Source organism: Rhodnius prolixus, unplaced genomic scaffold, assembly GCF_049639745.1.
Source record: "Rhodnius prolixus isolate KJV_2025 unplaced genomic scaffold, Rpr scaffold_6, whole genome shotgun sequence".
NCBI classification, from domain to species: domain Eukaryota; kingdom Metazoa; phylum Arthropoda; class Insecta; order Hemiptera; family Reduviidae; genus Rhodnius; species Rhodnius prolixus.
The window spans coordinates 43,322,539-43,343,869 of record NW_027411634.1 but is presented as its reverse complement, the minus strand read 5'-3'; the positions used below and the strand labels follow the sequence as shown (position 1 = coordinate 43,343,869).

The following is a 21,331-nucleotide window of genomic DNA, read 5'->3' as shown; positions in this document are numbered from 1 at the left end:
GTGAGGAAGTGAACACAATAAAATCCATATCATACACTTCCGGCTGCAGAAAAAAATAAAGAATGATGTAATTGGGTCTACATTTAAGCGAGAGGTTGAAGAAGTGTAATAGAAATTAGTTTAATATTACAAGTATAAATAAATTACGATTTATTTATTAGTAATGTCTATACGTTGAAGATTGTGGTGGCTGAGAATGCATAAACAGCTGTACAGTGGCGATGATAAGAAGGCGTTCCTCATTTCTTGAAATAGCAGTTCGATAGAATGCGGCAACCAGTTATGACGGTGAAATAAGAATGAAGACATCACGAGATAAGACCTAGGGAGTTCTGCGAGATATCTGCGGAAGCGGGAAATCATGTAAGGGAGCACATGTGCCAGCAGCTCTCTCTGTGATACCGTAAATCTCGAGATAACAGTCTCATTATTTTATTTAATTTGTTAAATAATTACTAATTGTAGCCTCTAATAGATCGACTAATCAATTTTATTCTCTTATTTTACCAATACTTTTCTATTTTTATTTTTTATCCACCCTTTGCCTTTTATATCTTGCCTATTATACGAGTATATTTACGATATATCCTACTGTAATGCCCTACAGATCAGGAGTAGCAGTCGTTAAAACACAGATTTGTTTTGCGAGGGAGCGGAGTTATTAAGCATTGCTTGGAATATTGCGGCTCAATCTCAGCAACCCCTACGCTTGCCGTCCGCCCTATTGCAGTTCTTACGCTCCATCAAGACCATCAAGCTGCAACATAATACATTTCTCGGAGGTGAATACATCAGCCTTCTCATTTCCTCATACAGTACTATGTACAAGTTTATATTATAAACTTAGTACATAAAATATTAAAAAGTATATCTGTGTAAATTTAAAACGCGTCCATTATTTGAGGTTTTAGGCAGCCCAAAACTTTTTATAGCGCTCTGCCGGCCTCCAGTCAGAGAGAGCACTTCCTATCGTCAGCAGCAAGTTGTAAAATGCAGGAGCGTTTATAAAAATAAGCTCGCCAAAAGGGCGTCCTCTAGAGAGAAAAACTGAATCTCTATGTGAGTTAATGTGCAGCAATCTTAGACAAGCATTGGCACTTAGATAATTACTTTCTAATATAATTTCGTACTATTTATGCATAGTACTCTTAGATCCCGCACCACCTTTGCCGGTTACAGTAAATAGTACCTCTGGGAGGCTGAGGAATGCTCTTTACACCAGATCAATTCGGATATGACCATTTGACTTGAGTAAGGTTGCAACGTCTGGAGATGGCAGTCATATCAACAAGCTGGAACTGATAGAAAACGGCATTCAGACTTAAAGGTTTGTAGCTGCCGAGTGGACGAGTTGTCGAGAGACATTGAGATGGCGGGAATCTGCAGCACGCGTAATCATGGCTATTTGCCAATTGTCTCAGAACACAGTCAAGTTTAGTATTCTGACGAAGACCAAGAGCGGAAATCTGTTGTAAAACATCATCATCTACCGTGCGGACGACTGGCCCGCCTAGTCATTACTATGAGCCACCTCACTACTGATTTTAATGAATACAGATGTGGCAGCCCTTAATAGTCGCTCTTCTGCAAGATCGTCTGCTGCGCACCTGATAATCTTCCCTTCAATTCACTTATATCCCTGCAAAATACATCTGCTAATACACTCACCCCACACTTTCATCTTGCAATTTCATCATTCTCAATAAGAGATTTAGCCATATTTAATTTTTATTTGTACGCGTTCACTTACCAGTGATTTTATTCTTAATGTCCTGCATGTTAATTTTTTTTGCCGATTTTGGACTTTTATTTACTCTCAAAGAAAGGCATCAGGTTTGAGTAAACTTTTTTCTTTTTTTAAAACTCCTAATAGAAGTGATTCCTTAATGCCAAATTTATGAAAATCGTCGGAACGATTCCAAAGTTAATCGCGAACAATCGCTTAACTCCTAAAGCACTTAGAAGCAGCCCATTTTGTGTGAATTGTTTGTTACTCAGCTAATGTCTAAATGCTTCTGCAAAGAAGGATCCAAATTTGCACAATTAATCAGTATTTGAACTGATTGAGTCCACAAAAACCCTTAGATTATTAATATCGGATAAATGAGATATAATGTTTATACAATAATAATAATAATAAAATTATTGTTTAATGTCGGCTTGAACAATAATAAAAAACTTTAATTCAACATTCATCTGGTAACAGTGTCCTGTGCTACTTATGACCGTAATTTTGTTGAATTGAAGAGTATCTGTAGATGTAGAGATGTAGCTATACCACTACATGCAACACCTCAGCTCCATCTTTAAGTTAAGGAGTAAAATAACTTTTGAAGGGAACAGGTTTGTAGTGAAGGACAAAAAAAAAAAGAATTGGTTGATTAGAATGTGAGATGGGATCTTTCACCGGTGAGATCAACAGTTCTCCATTGTAATTAATTCCAAACAAAGTCCCTTCCTCTGACAGCCCTGCCTTAAGGTTGATCCGCATTCGGACTCACTCACCGTTACTTCACCAACTGTTTTAAACTCAAAGAAAATTGTAATTATGCCGAACTCCCAGTTGACAAGTCTAACTCATGTGATTCCCTTTCACGATCAGTATTTAGCGAATATAGTCTGATTAATCAACCCTCAGTATTTATTGCCATACAAGGAGTCTCTTATAGGGGTGGGGGGAATTCTTCCAACTTCTAAGAAGAATTCTTCATTTCCATTTTAACTAGAATGAGAATTGTCTGTAAATAATCTGTGGAACGATTTTCCAGAAAATTACCACTTTCAGTCAAATTCTACAGTAATATGGCGGGCAGTGAAGTCTGCCGCACTCAGATCCTGTCCCAGACCTGATTCTTAGTTAAGGGACACAATTTGCTGTCGCAGGAAACCTACTCCTATCTATATCGGAAATTAGTGCTCCCTTTAGTTTGCAATTTTTCTAACAAAACGTTGATACCATTATGCTTTTGGGAAGCTCATACAATCTTCAATAGAAGCGCTTCATAATGCTCCACATTCACGTCAATTTTGTAGTAGAGACAAATGTGAAAAAAAATTAATTATTAAATCTGAAGCTAGAGAAAGTCATGTAAACAAGAACTTTGAATTTGTAGTAGAGTCAGCGTTCCTATTTTTGAAACTTCTTTTAGAGACTCCGTAACAAAAAGTTTGGCAACCGCAGTAATAGAGCTCGCCTTCGTTACGGCATTGAATGGCTGGCCGTCTGACGAGATTCAATTTCAACACCAACTGCCAATTATAAGACGAGAAATCAGCTGTCCACTCGGCAATCAGCATGTAAACTTCCTCAATCTGACTGCCACTATAAATAACAAAATGTGTCTCAGACAGGTCGGCTAAGTTTATAAATGAACTTTTTAAACTAAGTAGGACTAAATAAAAGAGTGTAAAGACATTAAAGTATCAGTGTATACCTAATAGCAGTGGAGGATGGTCTCATTGAGTGTATCGTACATACCATGGTGGATATGAGGCCTGATGCGGCGGTCGGCCGTGAAATTAATTATGATTGAGGTCTGAGCGGGACACTCTGCTGGAGAACAAAAAACAGGTCAGGCAGGGGGGGCGGCGTCGTGATTTATGTGTGAATGCGCTCATCTGGGCCATTAATATACAGATTTCACCCAGCTATCCACAACGAGACCTCTGCCTACTTGAGGACACAGAGTTCTTCAAATAATCTAATAAATAGCTGTTGCGGTTAGCTTCTCTCGCTCTCCAAATATATATCTACTACTAATACCAACTAATATTAATAATAATCATGGGTTCTTGGCCAATGTGATTAATAACGCCTAATAATCTTATTTTCCTGTAATTATTGATGCAGTAAATAACCAATGAAATTTAATAAAGAAATCTTTAATGTTTAATAATTTCATTTATAACTCACAATAATTATTTATTGCTTAAACCGATTCCCATATAGGTACACCATAAACAAATGAAATTATTATTAATTAAAAGTTGTTAAAGAAACAAACAGAAATAATAATTACGTAGTTGATTTAAATATAAATATCTAGAGTGAACATTCGCACAAATTTCTTTAAGTCTAATTATTCCTAAATGTGCAATAACTTTAGCATTGTATGACGTAATTGTTGAACCTTTTTTTAGGAAAAGACCATCTCATCCCTTGAAGTAAAAACCTGTAGAGTCGTTAAACATAGCGTTGAACTTCATATTCAAAGGGGATTTGAAGAGAGCTTTGACCAATAGAGTTACACGTTACAAATAAAAATGAAATGTATTTAAAGAATAATCTAGATACGTATTTAAGAATACTCTAGGGATTATTTTACGTTTTCCTTTTTTTTATGAACATCTATGCACTTCAAAATCTAGCCGACCTAATGTGATTGATCAAGTCCTAGCATAAGAATAGAATTTTATAACCTTTAATAACGATGGCGTTTGGAATTTTTATCGAGATTAACTGAAGAAATTGATAAACCGCATTATCGTAGTAAAGACGCACTTTATGATGTCTGCTTTCATCAGTAAAGTAATAAAGCGAAAATAGTTCCAAAACGCGAACTTAGACACATTCTTTTAACACATCACCATACCATTCACTAAAGACCTCTTTCTGCCAACAGGATACGTTTCTCTGCAGGCTCGAGTCTTTTCAGTTCTGGAGATTCAATTCAAGAACAAACGGTAAAGTGGTCTACCACTGAAATAACTGAGGAAACGGGTTAATTAGAAACTCTGGATAGCTAGTATAACTAGTAGAGAAATTACCTATGGTAACGAGATACATAAGGAGAATGGCGATGAGTGTTGGAGTGAAGATAAACTGGACCACCAAGTTGTGCGATTTAAAGTTACAGATTAAGAACTTAAAAAGGAAATGTGAGCCTTGGAAATTAGTAAAGCGCTAGATCATGGAAGAATGAAATCTTCATCAATAAAGTATAGTGGACAAAAATTTGTCTAGTCATTTGCCGATCTTGTGAATTCTCTGTTGAATGATGATGCGATATGGAAGGAATGAAACTTATAAAAGACGCCTTTTATTATTCTGTGCAGAACATGTACGAGTATAAACGGTGCGTCAAAAGTTGGCAAAGGGCGAAACTTATTCCAAGCAAACAAGTCTGGTCAAAAAAAAGTGTACGTTAGTGAAACAAAGAAGTTAACGGTAGCCTTTAGAAGTAGATCATAAATTACATAGTTAAAACTGATTTGCAAAAGAACTAGTGGATTAAAAGTGCAACAATGGGCAAAATTTTCGGAAATAAAAAAATTTGTCGAGAACAAGTCGTAGTAGAGCTAGTATAGCTCAAGGAAGTGTACGAGTATGTTCACTTCCTAAACAGTCGACCACGAATAAAGAGAACAAAATTGAAAATGAAAATAATGAATGAAGCAAGCGTGTATAAGAGTATTTAAAAATAGATAAATTAAAAACAGTTCCTTGGAATTTAAGAACTGACTGGATCAGACATGAAATGTTTTGAAGATAAATATAATGACAACAAATTTGAACATAAATATAATGTTTGGAAAAGATTTTGAGAAGACAAATTAAAAAATTGTCTAAATGATTTATTTCTTAAGCTGTTTTTTTTTTATCATGATTTACCGCTTTCAACTATAAAGCGCAAAGGTGAGGATTCCTTTGAATTTTTGTCTATGAGGGATCCCCTTCTGGATCTACGCCAGAATTAACCTGAGCATTTGATTGATAGATTCAGATGGCTGCAAGTAGAGCGGAAGGAAGCAGCACAGGGGAGCGATAAAGTTGGAGGCAGAATGAAGCCTATCTGTGCGGCGTGGGCCCACTTCCTTTGGGCCTCACACTTCTTCTTTATCGAACTGGCACTGCCGATAACACAAATACGCCTTCCTTGTACGAATTTATTAATGTAAACAACACAAAATTTTTGCCTTGTACATGGCCACTTCCTTCCCGACCAAATGTATATCAAGAATGTTACTCACTCTCTGTATCTTGTCGAAGACTTTTTGGGTATGCAGGATAAGTGGGGGAGCTACTTTTGTTGGTTTCCCAGAAAGCCTTCAGGTGAGTAAAGTTCTCGAATAACACATCAAGATAATAAAATAGCAAAACCTAAATCCTATGACCCCTTAAATGACTTAAAATTGTAATCAGCTTACCAAGCAAATAAATTATTTAAAATGTTAAATTAGACCTACCATAATACTACTGTGGCTCGTGCGAATAAATTACTATATTTTAAAGTAATTTAGTAAAAAAAATATTGTTTTTATTTGTAATGTTTACAATTAAGAAACATAATATTAAATTGAATAAATAATAAGAGAAGTCATACTCGTGTGACTAAAAAACAAAAAACAAATTAGTTCCAAAATTTAATGTTTGACGGCGGCACTTAACAGTATCTGTAGTGTAGACTCTTTAAGGGCACCGTGACAACACACATACCATCTCTACAGCCTTAATATATAACATAGTTCAAAAGAATATGTTACATTTAATACTTTTCTTATCAACATACTTGTTATCGACATTTTCCATTTTACGAAATTTTCTTTGGCAGTATCCAAGGGTACCTCTTCAACTTGCAGTAAAAGCAGTGTTTATAAAAGTGGTTTCAATTAGCAGTTCCAATTCTGTTTCTTCAGTTATCTCAAACTTTTTTTTGAACAGTTAACTTTTTTAAATGTCCACCAATTAACAACCTCTGTGTTGAGAAAAATTTCTTAGGTTAGAAATCGGATTAGAAAGACAAGTCAGTTAGTTGGTTTAAATTGTAAAAAGCGATCCGGCAACAGCAGTTGTAAACATAGATGATCCATCGCTATTTGAAGGACACCGATGTTATTTGGCTGTAGTCAAATAATTATTTGACGCTAACTTTAAATGTTTTGTCTTAAAAGATTAAGTAGATAGTAACACTGCAAATTATTGAAAGTAATCCACAGAAGTCTATTTGGGTAGGTTTAATGCTCATCGTGCCTGCTTTCTTTTTTAACACAAACCTAGACAATTTGAAAGTGGAAAACTACATAGAAATTGGTTGATGACTATGTCGTACCAGACTGTGGCACATTAACAAGCCATCTCGAGCCCCAATCTTTTAAACGTGATGTTTTGTGACAATTGCCAAAAAGAACAGGGCAGCTGCTGTCTTCCTCCGTCAGTAGTTGCTATAAAATATATATTTAATATGATTAATGTATTTTTTTCATTTACAAAATATCCATTTTTACAGATTTCCAGAGCGTTTTTTGGTCAGATTGTTAATTCCGGTTTAGTTTTTTTGGCGTAGTCATTCACTTTGAGGCTGAATGAAGGCTGAAGTCTTTCAGCCCACATCAGTCTGGCAACAAAAACTGTTACTGGGTCAATCAAGTTCTCCTATAGTACAACGCACTCTCCCAAAACTCTCATTCACGCGTCTATGAATATAAACGTAAAATTTAATTAATAAATGTATTCTCGATATTCACCGCCTAAATTAAATTTAAAATTTTACATACAATATGCTCAGACCCATATACGATCTAAATACACTCTGAATCCAAATAAATAACCTAATATTAAATCTTACTTAAACTAATAAATACACACTACACTTTCCATTTCACCTGTGCACACTTGCATTTCCTATTGGACTCAACCAGAGGCGATAACTCTTCGACATTAATAGAAAATATACCCACCAAGTATTACTGCCTTTTATTCTTAAATATAAATTCTTCAACTGCAGCTATTGCTGTGAAGCTTCTTTTTTTAATCATACTTCGATATCGCCCTGATTTTTGAATGTGCTCACTAATTTTATAATTTTTTAAAACAACTCCAATCATCTATTCACTCACACTCGACTAAAAATAGTTTCATTCTGTGCTCATGTAATGAGTATTAAGCGACCTAAGTACAATATCTACGCTGTTGAATTCATATAGCTTTTAATTTAGTCGATTGGTGGTGGGCGGGGGCGGTGGAACTACGTTCGTTAGATCCTTTATAATGAAGGCAGATTCACGATTTTGACTCTTGAAAAAATGGTTTTGCACTTTCATAAAACTTATTTGCAACCTCCATTTTAGTGCTCATTGCTCCAGTTTTACTCCAGGAACCAGCTTCAGATGTGGTGCTACACCGTAGGTCAATACACGTATTGTAGGCCGTAACCAAATCAAACAAAACAAGATTGGTATGTTTTTATGCAAACTGATGAAAATGTTCAGGCGATAAAATACAATTAAATAAATAAATTCTTGCTTTAAAATATAATTTTTATTTAGACAATTTTTATCTGAAGAGCGAGTGGAGGTCCACGCCCACTTGGAACATTTCTTTTTAGCATACATTTAAAACATGTACAAAAGTTTCTATATTCATCTGATTAATGCTCCTATGAGTACATAGATGTTTAAATAAAATATACATGGTATATCACTAACATGGGAGACATTTCATAGAAATCAACTAAAACGGTCAAGTTTCCAAAGAATATTAAGAATACTTGTCTTCTATACAATTAAAAAAAATAAATATACATAAAATGAGCAATCAATTAATAATCATAAAGAACATAACTCTATTTATTTGATGATCTTACATTACCCTATCAAGTTCACTCCTTATTTTAAGTAAACTCTAATTTTTCGTCCCTTAACAATAAACTCAGATAGCACGTTATTCCAGAAGGTAAATGTTATTGCGACGGATCGAACTGCGTACCTGCCTGCTTCCACAGAGATGATTGCGTTCCTATTATTGGTATTTTGTTAAAATAATCGATAGTATTTTAATAAAAGAGTGCATGTCACAGGAAATACTAGGGCCAAGTGAAAAATTCACGGCTTATTAAAAAAGAAGTTTTGGATGTTTATGGATTCCGTGAGCTCGCTACACTTCCGTGAGCCCTTCCACAAAGATCACATTCCACGACCCTCCAACTGAGTTCACTTACTTTCAAATTCGCAAACCATCACTTTCTACTACTTCATCCTTACCGTACTATCGTAATGGTGGTAACAATTATTGTGGATTTACATCAGCATGGATTCAGTCAGTTCACCAACAATAATTTTAAGATTCTAGATCAACTTTTATAATACTGTGCACACAATAAATTAGTGTAATTTTTTAAATCATTACTTTAATACTTCCTTCGAATTCAATTTATAAGTTTATTTTTAATAATTATTCGAATTAATATTGAAGTAATAAAGTAACTACAGGCTCTGTAGAAATCAATAATCAAACAAAACATTGGACTTGATATATTGTCCGACACCTCACTGCTACGTATAAATCCACGATATTTAATTGCTGAAATCTCCCAAAATACGATATACTGACCCTCTTTTGTAAACGATTAATTGTGGTTTAAGAATAAATTTCATAATTTCACTCACTTATGTTCATAAAATTGAATTCCTATTAAACCTCAATTTCAATGCAAGATATAGTAGAAGATAAACACTGCACTGGGGAAATCCCGTTTTGCTTGTTCCACCCACCACATTACCTCCCAGAATAGTACCTCATCCGACTTAACCATTAATATAGTGCTAACAGAGATTAAGAAATCAATAAATCAAATAAAAATACCTCCTCTGACAAAAATTACTACAACAATGGCATCATACTCTATAGCCTCTAGCTAGAACATGGTCAGAACTGTTAGCGAGAAAGACGAACATGGAATGAAAACAGCAAAATAATTATTAAAAACCTACAAAGAAAATCTAGAATTGTTTTTAAACTTGAGGTAGTCAATACGAAATAATTAATTTAATTTGGTACATTTACATTAACAGGAAATGTATATCTAAACAAAACTACCTGTAGCTACCAGGTAGCATTGTATCAAAAATAAAATCACCATCTCTGCATTAATGCATTATTACATATATACATACTTTCAACTTTTAGAGAATCTGATGTTGATTTTCCTTCCTCTGATTAATTGATACTCCCTCATTTCTAACATCCGACTACTGGTGTCCTTTTGGACGAAGAGCTCGCTGATAGGAGCAGTCTGAGCGTCTTTATACTATTATTGTCTTCATACTCTGCCCAACTTCATATTTTGAGGAGCCTCTCAAAAGCCCTCTAAGTAAAGCTCAGGCCTATCTGGCTAGCCCCCAATGGAATCTAACCAGTGCTGCCTCCTTTATGTCAAAAAGTGACCACCTGTCTATTCAAGCCTTACAATCCTATTATGGTGGGCTGTACATTATCTTATCGCTATGTAATTGTAATACGACCAAACTATCGGCCACGGGGGATTAGTCGACAGAGAAAACATCCAAGTGCTCGGATATTCAGATCATAAAAGTATAATGAGACGGCAGACTGACTATTCCGGGATGGTTCCTACAGCGCCCTCGCCTAAACTCTTTCTCGATTTAGCGAACTTTTTTGGACTGGAACTCTCTTTGCGTCAAACTTTCCATGTGCTAGAAAATTCGTAGGAATGGTAGCTGGAAACTATTCCAGGTTTAAAGTTTATTTTTTACAGGGTATCCGAAGTTAACTGGGCAGCTAATCGGATGACCACAGTACTAATCCTTTACAATGCAAAAAGAAACCAGCCATCATATACGTCATTCAAGGTAACAATAGAAATCACAAGTCAAATTCTCAGGGACATCAACCCACACTGCCTAGTATAATTTAACCGTCCTCCATTTTCTAATTATAACATCTAGAGAGCACATCGCATCTAAATCTCAATTGTTATAAAATAAAACAATAACATCCAGAAAATTTGGGAAGTCAGAATTTTAATTGATGAAAATAAGAGAAACAAGCAATTTAAGCCACCAACCGCTCCAATTAGAAACTTTGCATCTGTTCAGATTCATTTACCGCATTTTTGTTTTGTTTTGTTTGGCGCCACTACCAGGCTTTTAGCGTCTATTTACATAAATATATATTATATGTACATGAGTTATATATATATATATGAAAATTAATATTGAAGGATGAAAGTTCAAACTTGCAGTATGGACCAGCCGTTAGATCTAATGTAGTCCCTTATCTGTTCTTCAGCAGCAGTTTCTGCCTTCCAGTGAGGATTCTGCAACAGAGAGACAACAGCCACTAAGCAAATTTGATTTTTTTTTTTGTTTTAACGAAGGGGACAGCTCTAACCAATAATACCAATAATAAACATCGAGTTCACAGAGAGCTAAATGCGCAGAATAAGAATGTAAATAACTCAACTACGTCGAAAATGGGTGCATAAAAATGGATTTTTACTTTTAATAAATGGGTAAAATGAATTCGAAACCAAATTTAACTTCTTGGACTTCTCTTACAAAGAAAGTGATGTGATCGTGCAGAGTTCTTATTGGAAATATCAGTTTTGAGCTCTTCTGAGTCCAGAAATGTGGTAGAGGTACTCTAGAAACGCTACAATAAGGTTTAAGAAAAAATATTAGCCAAAAGAGCTGTTTTCCTGCTAAATCGTTCTCTGGAATATGTTCCGAGTTTTCTTAAACATGGTATAAATACGCAAACGTGGAGATCTCTATAAATTTTATTCGAAATTTTTCTAAGACAATCCTTTTGAAGACAGTTCTGGAGGACAGATAGTGTCTGTCTGTATCTTCATTACACTTGTGTTTAAATTAAAAACTTGTTGAAACATATTAATAAATTAACTAAATATTCTCAGGGCGGTACTCCAAACAACTAGTAAGGCGTGTATATGGTATAACTACCAAGATTAGTAACTAGATTTGTTATGAACACAACCGGATGCAATGTCCTTGTTTTACCAAACTCATTTATTCTAAGAGGAGTTAGTGTATATTGATAAAATGAACATGATAAATTCGATTCAAGTGAATATACAATGCGCAAACTAATATTTCTAATGTTTAGGAATACTAAATATATTTTGGGAAATATAATGCAATATCTTTTATTTATTTTAATCAAATTTGGCTTTTTTAGTTGATCATCCGATTGATTAAATCTTCAAAATGCTTAATATATTCAATCAAAGCGGAAAAAATATTACGAGATTGTGATTAGTACAAGATTGTGGTAAGTACAAGAATATTGAGACGAAAAATAAGGCAGATTTAAAAAATACATATGAATTGAAATAACAGCAGCTCTCCCAGTTCTATTATTAAATTATATATCAAATAAAAACTGTATTGATATCTTTTATTCCAAGGTTGACAAGAACAACGATAGCACTTCCATCTTCGTTACTGACTGATAAACCGACAGTTATCACCATGTAATATTTGTTTATATTTAATTGAATAATCAGAGTATTTACTGATTGCCAATGTTAAAATTAGCCCAAAACCTGTCATTCTATCAACACTGTTAACTGATAAATAAATAGTATTTCCGGCAAAAATGGGTTATACAGAGACTACTCAATGAATACGCATGTACCAGGATATACAGGCCTGAGCTAGAGCAGTAATTTTTAATCTTCTTGTCTACAGGGGCCAAGTATGGATTCTTTATCGACAGCTCTTTCTTATCCAAGATAGAAGAATTAAAAAAGGAGTTGGAACGGAAGTTACCTCTAAGGATTTAAAGGAACATTTTCAGAAGGTACTAACGAGGAGCATGTCGGTGGGAGCATTGAAGAGAAAAGTGAAGAAATGTGGAAGGAGCTAAAATGTACTGCATAAAAGTAAAATCAGCTCTGACTATCTTAGAACCGATTGGCATCATCTGTTGAATTGCTGAGGGAAATCAAGTGTGTACAAGGAAACAAAATTTAAAAATAACTAGTGTCATTTCTCAAGTATTGAATACCTTACTCAACAGAAAAAAACATGATGCGCTTGGCTGGAATTGAAGGACGAATATTCTTTCGGGAAGTATAACAAAAAAATTAATTTTTTTAAAACGCAGCGAGATAAATCTTTGCATGCCTTATATTTCCGACCTTTTCCGGATACTGTCTATTGATAAAAATTAAAAAAATTGTGCCCGTATAGGCGGGTGCAAAAGCCTGTTGCCTTTGGTATGGTACGTAAACTTTCGGGCTACTTTAAACTTCTAGGCTGAAAATGAGGCAGAATAATTTTTCTAACAAAAACTACGACGAACAATAGTTCAATGAAGGCCAACTTTTCGCTCAATTCTGTGTGCCAAGATGCTGGTAACCATTTGACTTCTGTTAGACGTGATTGATGGCCAATATCTTACCAAATACATCTAAAGGTTTCAATTGTAGAAAACTGTTTAGCTAAGATATCCTTAGGCACTGCCTACACTCTTTCACACATACTACACTACTTTTATCAAAATTGCATACACTTACCGTCAGCATCAGTGTTTTCAACGAAATGAATCTTGCGGCGCTCATTTCTAGAGAAGAACATAACTGTAACAAATGCAATTGTTTCTTTTAGTTCAAGTAACATACTTGCAAGCAGGTAAAACGGTAGCTAGAATTCTCAGCGATCGCCTAAAAATGTTAGAGCTTCTTTTAATTGGATTACTGGATAATTGTTACCATGGAAAGAAATAACTTAAGACTTAAAGGGGGGAATGCCTGTGAGATGTAATTAAAACCACGAACTATTGAAATTCCTACTATTACACTAAATTTCAATTGCTCTTTATTTCTTTTGAAGCATTACAGCGTATTGGACATCGCTCCCACTCTCCATAATAGGATTGGCACTCTTGGCATATTAATATACCAATAGTATATTAATTTACACTCGATTTTTTTTTTTTTAAATAATAATCTTCATTTACGAAATATTTATTTTTAACCTGAACGTGTGGTTTTAATGAAGTAGGTTTACAAAATATTTTGCCAACTGATTTTTCATTTCAACTCCACTTTTAGAATTTCTAGAAAACAGTGCCGAACGATTTTCTTTAAACTTTTTTACAATTTTAGTAAAAACTGTTTTTCAGAAAAACCTAAAAAAGACTGCATGGAAAACTCATATTCTCTAAGGAGAATGTGAAATCAGCTCATTTTGCACTCCTAGAACTTTATTGTGAACTGTTCTAACTCTGTCATCCAGTTCCTAACTAAAAAAATACGAAATAGTTGTCGACTTGCTGCGTCGCATCCTTCTGAATAACGATTGCCAAATCAAGCAAGACCAAGTAGCTCTTTCTATTTGGGAAAGAAAACTAAGACATGCAGTAGATAAACGTAGATTAAAGAAATTTGTTCGTAGATTTATTGATAGTTTATTTGCACCAATTAGAATATTATGTGCAATATTATGTGTGTTAAAATGTAATTATACTGCATTTTTCTAATTATTAAGGTCCAAGCAAAAGTAAGTAATTTCGCGGTAAATTGGTTTAAAAGTGTAGCTATGTAATACCTTGGCTTCGGAATGCGAAAGCAGGTGTGCTGCCGGCTCAGAGAGACGCGGGTGAGTGATTGCGACCTGCCGCAGCGGCGGCGGCGGCTGCCATTGCCCTTGCTCTGGCGATGAGATACGGCTGTCGGTGGGGGACGTGCAATTTCTTGTGGTGGAACAGACTTCGTCCACGTCGCTTTCTTCTCTGCTCGCAACACCATACAGCAATATAGTTGAAATTAGTTTCAAACAGAGAACTATAGTTAGAGAATAATAATACCTCACACTAAGACTGGTTACTCAAACCAAAGTGAAGGCTCATAAAGTGGTACGATTTAACACCAAAACCCATTTGTTTAAATCAAGATGGCAATATTTAACCCACCAAAAAATGACATACAAAAACGTGCTATACCAATACTCAGTGATTACAAATAATGGCAATATTCATTTATACTACATTATTATTTACTGAAATTTGTAGATCAACTTCAATAGAGATCATATAATTTAAATGACGTAGTTTAAATTCCCAAAAATTACAAAAGTATCCCAATAAAAAGGCATAGAATGTACTAAGAGCCATTTGGAAAATTAAAGGCTGGACTAAAAAAATCCCTGCTCAGGGCTTCTATAATTCTTCTTTCTACGATAATAAAGAAGTCGGCAACCCTCCCTCACAAAATAAAAGCCCTGCCCTCAGTGGTTTGGATGATAATAACTGTAGAATAATTCCGGGGATGGCCAACCTTTTTGGGAAGAGGGCCACTATCTGAACAAAAAATAAATTACCTTCCCACTTTTCCAACATACTAAAAGTATGTATTGATTGTACCAATTAAAAATCCCAGCCTAAAACCTTATTTTACAATTATGAATAAATAGTGAGTAGAAAGTTAGTCATGACAGCTTACCTTTTTCTTTTCAGTGTTTGGCTCTGAGAGTTGTGCGTAGAACTGCCCTAGACAAAACAACACTGATACTACCGAATATTACAAGTAAACTAACTTATAAATGTGAAGAAATTATGCAGAAAATATCAATAATATGTTCACGCTTTTTCTCCATTAAATAATACAACTGTAATGTAATGTTTTGTTAAAATAAACAGCAGGGAGACAACGGGAAGAAAACCAAAGATAATCAAATCATGCAGACAGAACCTGAAATTTAAAACAATTTGTTCAAGTTGCCAATATCTATATTATTGCTATGTATAATTTAAGAATTCCGGAGGAGCTGGCATTAGGGAAGATGGACAATTCTTATGTTAGTTCTAACATATATGACCGTGTCTGGTACACCAAAACGGTCTCAGAGTCAAAGGCTTAAGAAATCTTTTCCCACTCTTGTTAATAATAGTGATGAATTAAGAAGGTTCCACAATGGAGAGTGGATAATTACCCAACCTCCAAGGCATCTAATCGAAATAGGCATCAATCTAAGCACACCAGCATGAAGAACTGGTTACAAACTTTGTGCATGTGCAAAAAAATTGACTTTAGCCAACTAAACGTATTGGAGGGATCCGCACAGAGAAAAAGCAAGAAAGAAAAGACACAATTCGAGCCTTCAAGCGAATTAGGAAATTCTAAACATGAAAATAAAAAGCTGAAACTTTAAACTCGGAAGAAAAGTATTGTGGCAATCGTTGACGCTTTATCTCCTCTTCCAATTAAGCCATTTTTAGGGACTCCTAATGTCCCAGAGCTGCACCCTCCGTGCCAACTAAAAAATAATTTAAAAAACTTTATTTTACAAAATTTCAATTGCCAGATCTGAGGTTTATTTCTGAATCACTTAATGACCTACCTTTTAACTCACATTCTTCTTATTTTTCTGTCTCAATTTCGCTCCACTCACTGAATTGTTTTATTCCTACTATACGAATGGCGTTTCAACTTGACCAGGTAACTAAGGTGGCATAGCACCCCGTACTTATTTACTTATACAATAATCTTTTCAGGACTGCGCAACGATAAACGATAAATTGAGCAATAAACGTAAGAAGTATAAGCGACCTACAATTTTTGTCTCATATAACTTTGAATAATTTTTTGAAACACAAAAAACCTGAGTCTAAAGTTCTTGATGGAGCATTAAAACTTCCAGACAAATAATGCTTTCTAAAGTCACGACGAGTCGTTCAAAATCACGAGTAACTACTTGGTGTATAAGGTCACTAAACAGCAAGGACTTCGAAATTGCAGTCTTCTCGGTAAAGTATTACGGGAATTACTGAAGTAAGAAGTAAAGAGCACTATTGCGGCTTACATGAACTTACACTAGAGAGAATTAAAAGAATCAATAGGTATAGATTAGATTAAATTCTACAAGTTGGCTAGAAAGCTATCTGCAGGATATAAGAACAAAGTGTCGGACCTACTATAAAAGTCAGCTAACGTGCAAAATTGATTAATTTGAAGTTATCTCATCATGAATTATTAAATATGATGTGCTGTTCCTTCATGGGCTGGCCACTCTCATCAACATGTACGCTCCTACAAATACAGTATACTGATACAAATCTTGGGAAACGGAAAAAAAGAGTGCTTGAGTAAAGATGAATCCACTTGCAATAACCCAAATGGTTTATAGCGGGTGGTAAATGGAACGGGAAAAAGAGAGCTTGAGAATAAAAAATGTGGTGAAAGAGGGAAAAGAGCTGATAATTCATAGAGGAGATATAAATCTGCAAACGGAAACAAAAACGGTAACGATCTGCAAATATTTTACAGATTGCTAATTCGGCGGAAAATCACCTGTAATTATGAATTACTTACAGAGAACTGGAGAAGTGGACGACTCAGATCCAGGTACAAGCGTCCACCAACCAGATAAGAAAAACAAATTATATTCTACTACCAGAACTGCAATAATATAAAAAGAAAATGAAAAGATGTGAAGCTATGCATCTTGACGCTTTTAGTTGGTGATTTCGGAAAGGTAGAAGTGAGGGCAATCGCCACCTCCGTTTACTTCCGTTGTATATGAATAATGCGTGCTTTTTAAGATAAAAGTTAACCTTACTATCCAGCATTGCTTGATCCTATCACATTTTCCATAAACCTAAACTATAACAATAATTTTCTATAACATTAATACAATGTTGCATCGTAGCTACAAATTTGAAGTACAATATTAATGGGAAAGAAAATATGAACACATATACTGATATCTTACAGACGACTTGGCTTCCTGTTCAAAATGTGGCAATTCTTCCATTCTGGTCAGACCGTTCTTTCTATATCGCATCAGTTCACTTAATCTTCGCTCCAAATCTCTTTGCCTTTGAACGTTTTTAACTAGGCATGCATGTTCTTGGGCGGTTTGAAATTGGCACAGACAACGCAACTTGTCTTCAGTGTCTCTAAAATAAATTAATGTAAATTACATATACTTGCTTTAAGCAGTGCTTAATCTGTAGATTAATGTCCTTTTGAAGCGAACAAAACAAGAAATTAGAAATTTACATTTTATGTTTGAAGGAGATAAACAAAAGAACACTTACTGTTCTCCATTGCTATAATGCCTATGCCGGGGACGATCTCGACGTGCTGCAAAGAACTGCGATACCAGTTGATAATCTCTACAGACCCTTTTTCTTCTAGCCCGCTCCCGAAGTTTCTCTATGTACATATCCACTTGGGCCAGCTTCAGTGCTACATCAAGCATGCCAATACAAACATCATCAACTTTTATAACTTGGTACATTTTCGATTCACATGACTTTTACTTACTACTGTCCAAATTAATTCAAAGGTGAACTTTATAATAATTAGAGCCCCATAGCTGTAGGCTCAGCACTTTTGGGGATAATGAATGCGTTCTACAAGATCCTGCATTGATTAAACTCGGAAAATATATTTTCGGAGAAATGTTACAAAATACAAAAATTTCCTATTAGTGTACTCCCTACTATTCATAAGAACATTTACTCTGCACAACTTACTATGATGTTATGATTAGTGATGTATTTAACAGTTTAGACTGTTCATAATTTTTCAATTTGTAAGCCATGTGATCTTAGCTGTACTACAGCAGTAAGGAAAAGTAAAATGTTATAGTTTATAACAAACCACACACACAAACACTGACTTTTTATCCTACATCCACACAAATCTGTGAAATGACGCAAGGTTCAAAATTTTTAAGGAAAGACAATTTTTTTCATACATACCAGTGTCCATTTCGTCATCATCCGTACTGCTGATGTTCAGCGATGATACCAAGGTTTCTGCTTCGTTGGCATACTCCTAGATAAAAACCAATTAAACAAAATAGTATTTGCACTAAATAGTTCCTCTGCTGAAAAACACAACAGAAATAATACGAAAAGTTTCCCATGTATGAACCAGTCAATTTTTTTTCTAAATGTTAACTGCACTTTCTTGCACCGAGTTTCCATATTGAAGATATGCCTGCCTTCAAACGGGCGACTTTTCCACTACACAAAAAGTTGGATGTGCTACTTAAATTAGCAATCTGCAATCTGTACTCACTCATTAACGGCAGCACACTATATCCTTACAAATAACTAGATTCTCTAACACCAGATCCCCTCCAGTGGCAGATCCAGATGATCTGTATGAAATAGGCGATTATTAATTCAGCAAGATGACCAGGGGTCGGTGAGCAAATATTCCTTGACGTTGTCATCAATGTACAAGTGACGACAAAAATATTAAACAGGCTATTTTTTTTTTTCCAATTACTATAGAATACACTCATGAACAAAAATTAATAAATTTGGAAAAATGTTACTGGAATGTGGTTTTGGTATTCTAAAAAACTGTTATTTTTAAAATCGGGTTTCTGGAACGACTGATTCAATTTTAAACTAAAGTCAAAGTTCCTCTTTGCTAATTACATGCGATTAATATATAAATACCACTTACACAATCAAAATCATCTCTATGAGGCATGTACCCTAACTGACTGGAGTCTCCAGGATGAATGTCTATGGGTGGCACTGTGTGAGTGATGGCTGTTGAAGATGGAAGTTCATCTTTAATTAGATCTGCCAGCTTAGCCCGTTTTTCATAAGCCTCTGGCCATGTTGCCCGTCCTATACTTCCGTCCACGTATCTAGACATATATTCATCTCTTGCTTCTGTAAAACACAAAGAGCCTGTTCGATAAGGTCTAACTGAGAGATAAGAAATCCATTACAATGGTCGAGAATTCTTCCTAATACAAGGCTACAAAAAGGAACTTTTAGAAGACAAAAATTGGTACAGCTCAGAACTTACTTTCATGCAGCTTAATTCATTCGAAGCGCCTCTTAAGAATACGCAAAACAAATTTGATCATTAATATTACAATCGCAGGAAATGATTTTGAACTTTTTATAACATTTAATGATAAAACTCAGTGCCTCAAGCGCTCATGAGGAGCCAAGATGTTCGTTTAGACTTGGTTATTAGCAAAAATAAATGTACAAATAATAAGCACCTACCATCTGCAGTTCTAGTTTTAATGTGCTGACTGATATTTTCCCAGTTGCCAAATCCGTACTGTTCAATCCCATTAAGAAGGAGCAATTCTTCCTTCGCGGACCACTTACTTTTGCTTCTGATAATATCAACAGCTCCCGAGTCCTTTGCAACCAAGAAATATGAACTTCATACTTTAATAAATTATTCAGATACAAAAATGGAACGTTTCTGAGCTTACCACAAACTGGTATGAATGGTCATTTTTATGCGGTCCTATTTCAGCTCCAGCAGAAAAGCACTGAATAATCATTAAAAAAATTTCTATCAGACATAAGTAGATAAAAGTAAGATAAAATTATTAGAATTTAGATACATCTTAAAATTCATTGCGAAATTTTATTTCTGAACGGGCATTTTTAAAAACTGAAAATATTAGTGCATTCTATTAAGAAAATAATAATAATTATAGCAAATCTAAAAACACTATTAATCGCTAGTACACGAAACATCAAACTCTTAAAAATTTGAAAAGTCCCGCTAAAAAGTGTAATGCACAGGCGCAATTTACCTGCAAACACAGGTCAAAATCCGTACACTCCACGCATTTAACTCGAAGTCCCACAATATCGTCTAGACAGTATGTGCAGTTGAATTTTGTGAACAAGTCTGAAACAAGCATCGCAGTGCGCTTTTAAAACAGAAAATTGGAATTTCAAAAGGGTATTCACGAAAACAACAAAACTCACCAGACGCCATGCTACTCTGACCCATCCCCTCCACCTTTCACTAAACTAGAACTTAGTTTAATCATCGGCCAACTTATGGCCATGTTGCCAAGTCGAATTTTACATTCGAAAAATATACTTATTAATTGAGCTTGCCTTTTTTGAAAGAAAAATAAAATATTTTTTAAAACGATAAGCCTCAATGTCCTAATACCTCAAGACCCATATATAAAGTAAATGGATTAAACATTAGTTTGATAAGTGCTGCTACCTACAATAAACTAAGGAAACAGAAACAGCAGCAAATTCAATTCGATTTTAACTTGCCTAATTTCAAATACCTCACAACCAAACTGCTGAGAAATTAAATTCAACTGTTAAAACTACATAATTTCAGCAGATCTGGACTTTTATAATTCCAGATAAACTTATATAATTATACTTAAGGTACATTTTTTTTTTTTAACGCTGTTTTCTGTGAATTAAAAGATAGTAGTTTTTCGTTTTTACCCTGGATTAGACTTCCTGATACAGTTATAATAATCGTATGATAATTTTCCAATTATTTGTTTGTATGGTCTTAAGTAGCATTCAAAATAAGTGCTGCAAATCAATTTTAATGGATTTATTAAAAAAATAAATAAATGAAATGTAGCAATCATTTCAAAATAACTAATAATTCTTTAAATCCTGGATTCCGCCGCGGAGATCAGGGGATTGAATTCAGCTGCTGTCCCATTACATCTCTCTTCTTAGGGGTTTCTTAAAGCTCACTGTCCGGTGGGGGGGAAAAAAACTGGTTCACTCAAGACTTTCTTCTCTTATCAAAATTTACGTAATTTAATATTCTTAAAACTTAGAATTTGAACAGAAAGTAGT

The 21,331-nt window shown here is 34.7% G+C and overlaps 1 protein-coding gene and 1 long non-coding RNA gene across 4 annotated transcripts; one reads left to right on the top strand and one right to left on the bottom strand.

Moving 5' to 3' along the window:
• The first annotated feature begins 201 nt into the window (after positions 1 to 201).
• On the top strand, positions 202 to 6,198 carry LOC141460198 (uncharacterized). Of its 2 annotated transcripts, none has more exons than XR_012461782.1 (3): positions 202 to 363; positions 608 to 782; positions 4,623 to 6,198. It is a non-coding gene; the product is annotated as an uncharacterized lncRNA (long non-coding RNA). The 2 variants fall into 2 exon arrangements; XR_012461781.1 differs by having other exon boundaries at positions 202 to 403.
• A 4,683-nt stretch (positions 6,199 to 10,881) lies between these two features.
• On the bottom strand, positions 10,882 to 20,630 carry Ada2b (Transcriptional adapter 2B). 2 transcript variants are annotated; one of them, XR_012462905.1, is made up of 12 exons: positions 20,474 to 20,630; positions 20,296 to 20,393; positions 19,966 to 20,025; positions 19,748 to 19,889; positions 19,188 to 19,402; positions 18,470 to 18,545; positions 17,801 to 17,951; positions 17,473 to 17,659; positions 15,204 to 15,245; positions 14,311 to 14,494; positions 13,278 to 13,340; positions 10,882 to 11,054 (listed from the first exon to the last, which is right to left on the bottom strand). XR_012462905.1 is itself a non-coding variant. In XM_074142608.1 (12 exons), exons 1-12 carry the CDS (start codon positions 20,496 to 20,498, stop codon positions 10,968 to 10,970), a joined length of 1,335 nt encoding a protein of 444 aa, XP_073998709.1. In that variant the 5' UTR covers positions 20,499 to 20,630; the 3' UTR covers positions 10,882 to 10,967. The 2 variants fall into 2 exon arrangements, 1 of the variants encoding a protein (XP_073998709.1); XM_074142608.1 differs by having other exon boundaries at positions 15,204 to 15,250.
• Between the last annotated feature and the right edge of the window lie 701 nt (positions 20,631 to 21,331).

Excerpts from the sequence above, each read along its gene's own strand:
- Ada2b (XM_074142608.1), bottom strand. The coding sequence starts at position 20,498 with ATGGGTCAGAGTAGCATGGCGTCTG. Across the intron at positions 19,890-19,965 it reads ACCATTCATACCAGTTTGTG|GACTCGGGAGCTGTTGATAT; the intron begins GTAAGCTCAGAA and ends TTGGTTGCAAAG. Across the intron at positions 18,546-19,187 it reads ATAGAGATGATTTTGATTGT|GAGTATGCCAACGAAGCAGA; the intron begins GTAAGTGGTATT and ends GTTTTTATCTAG.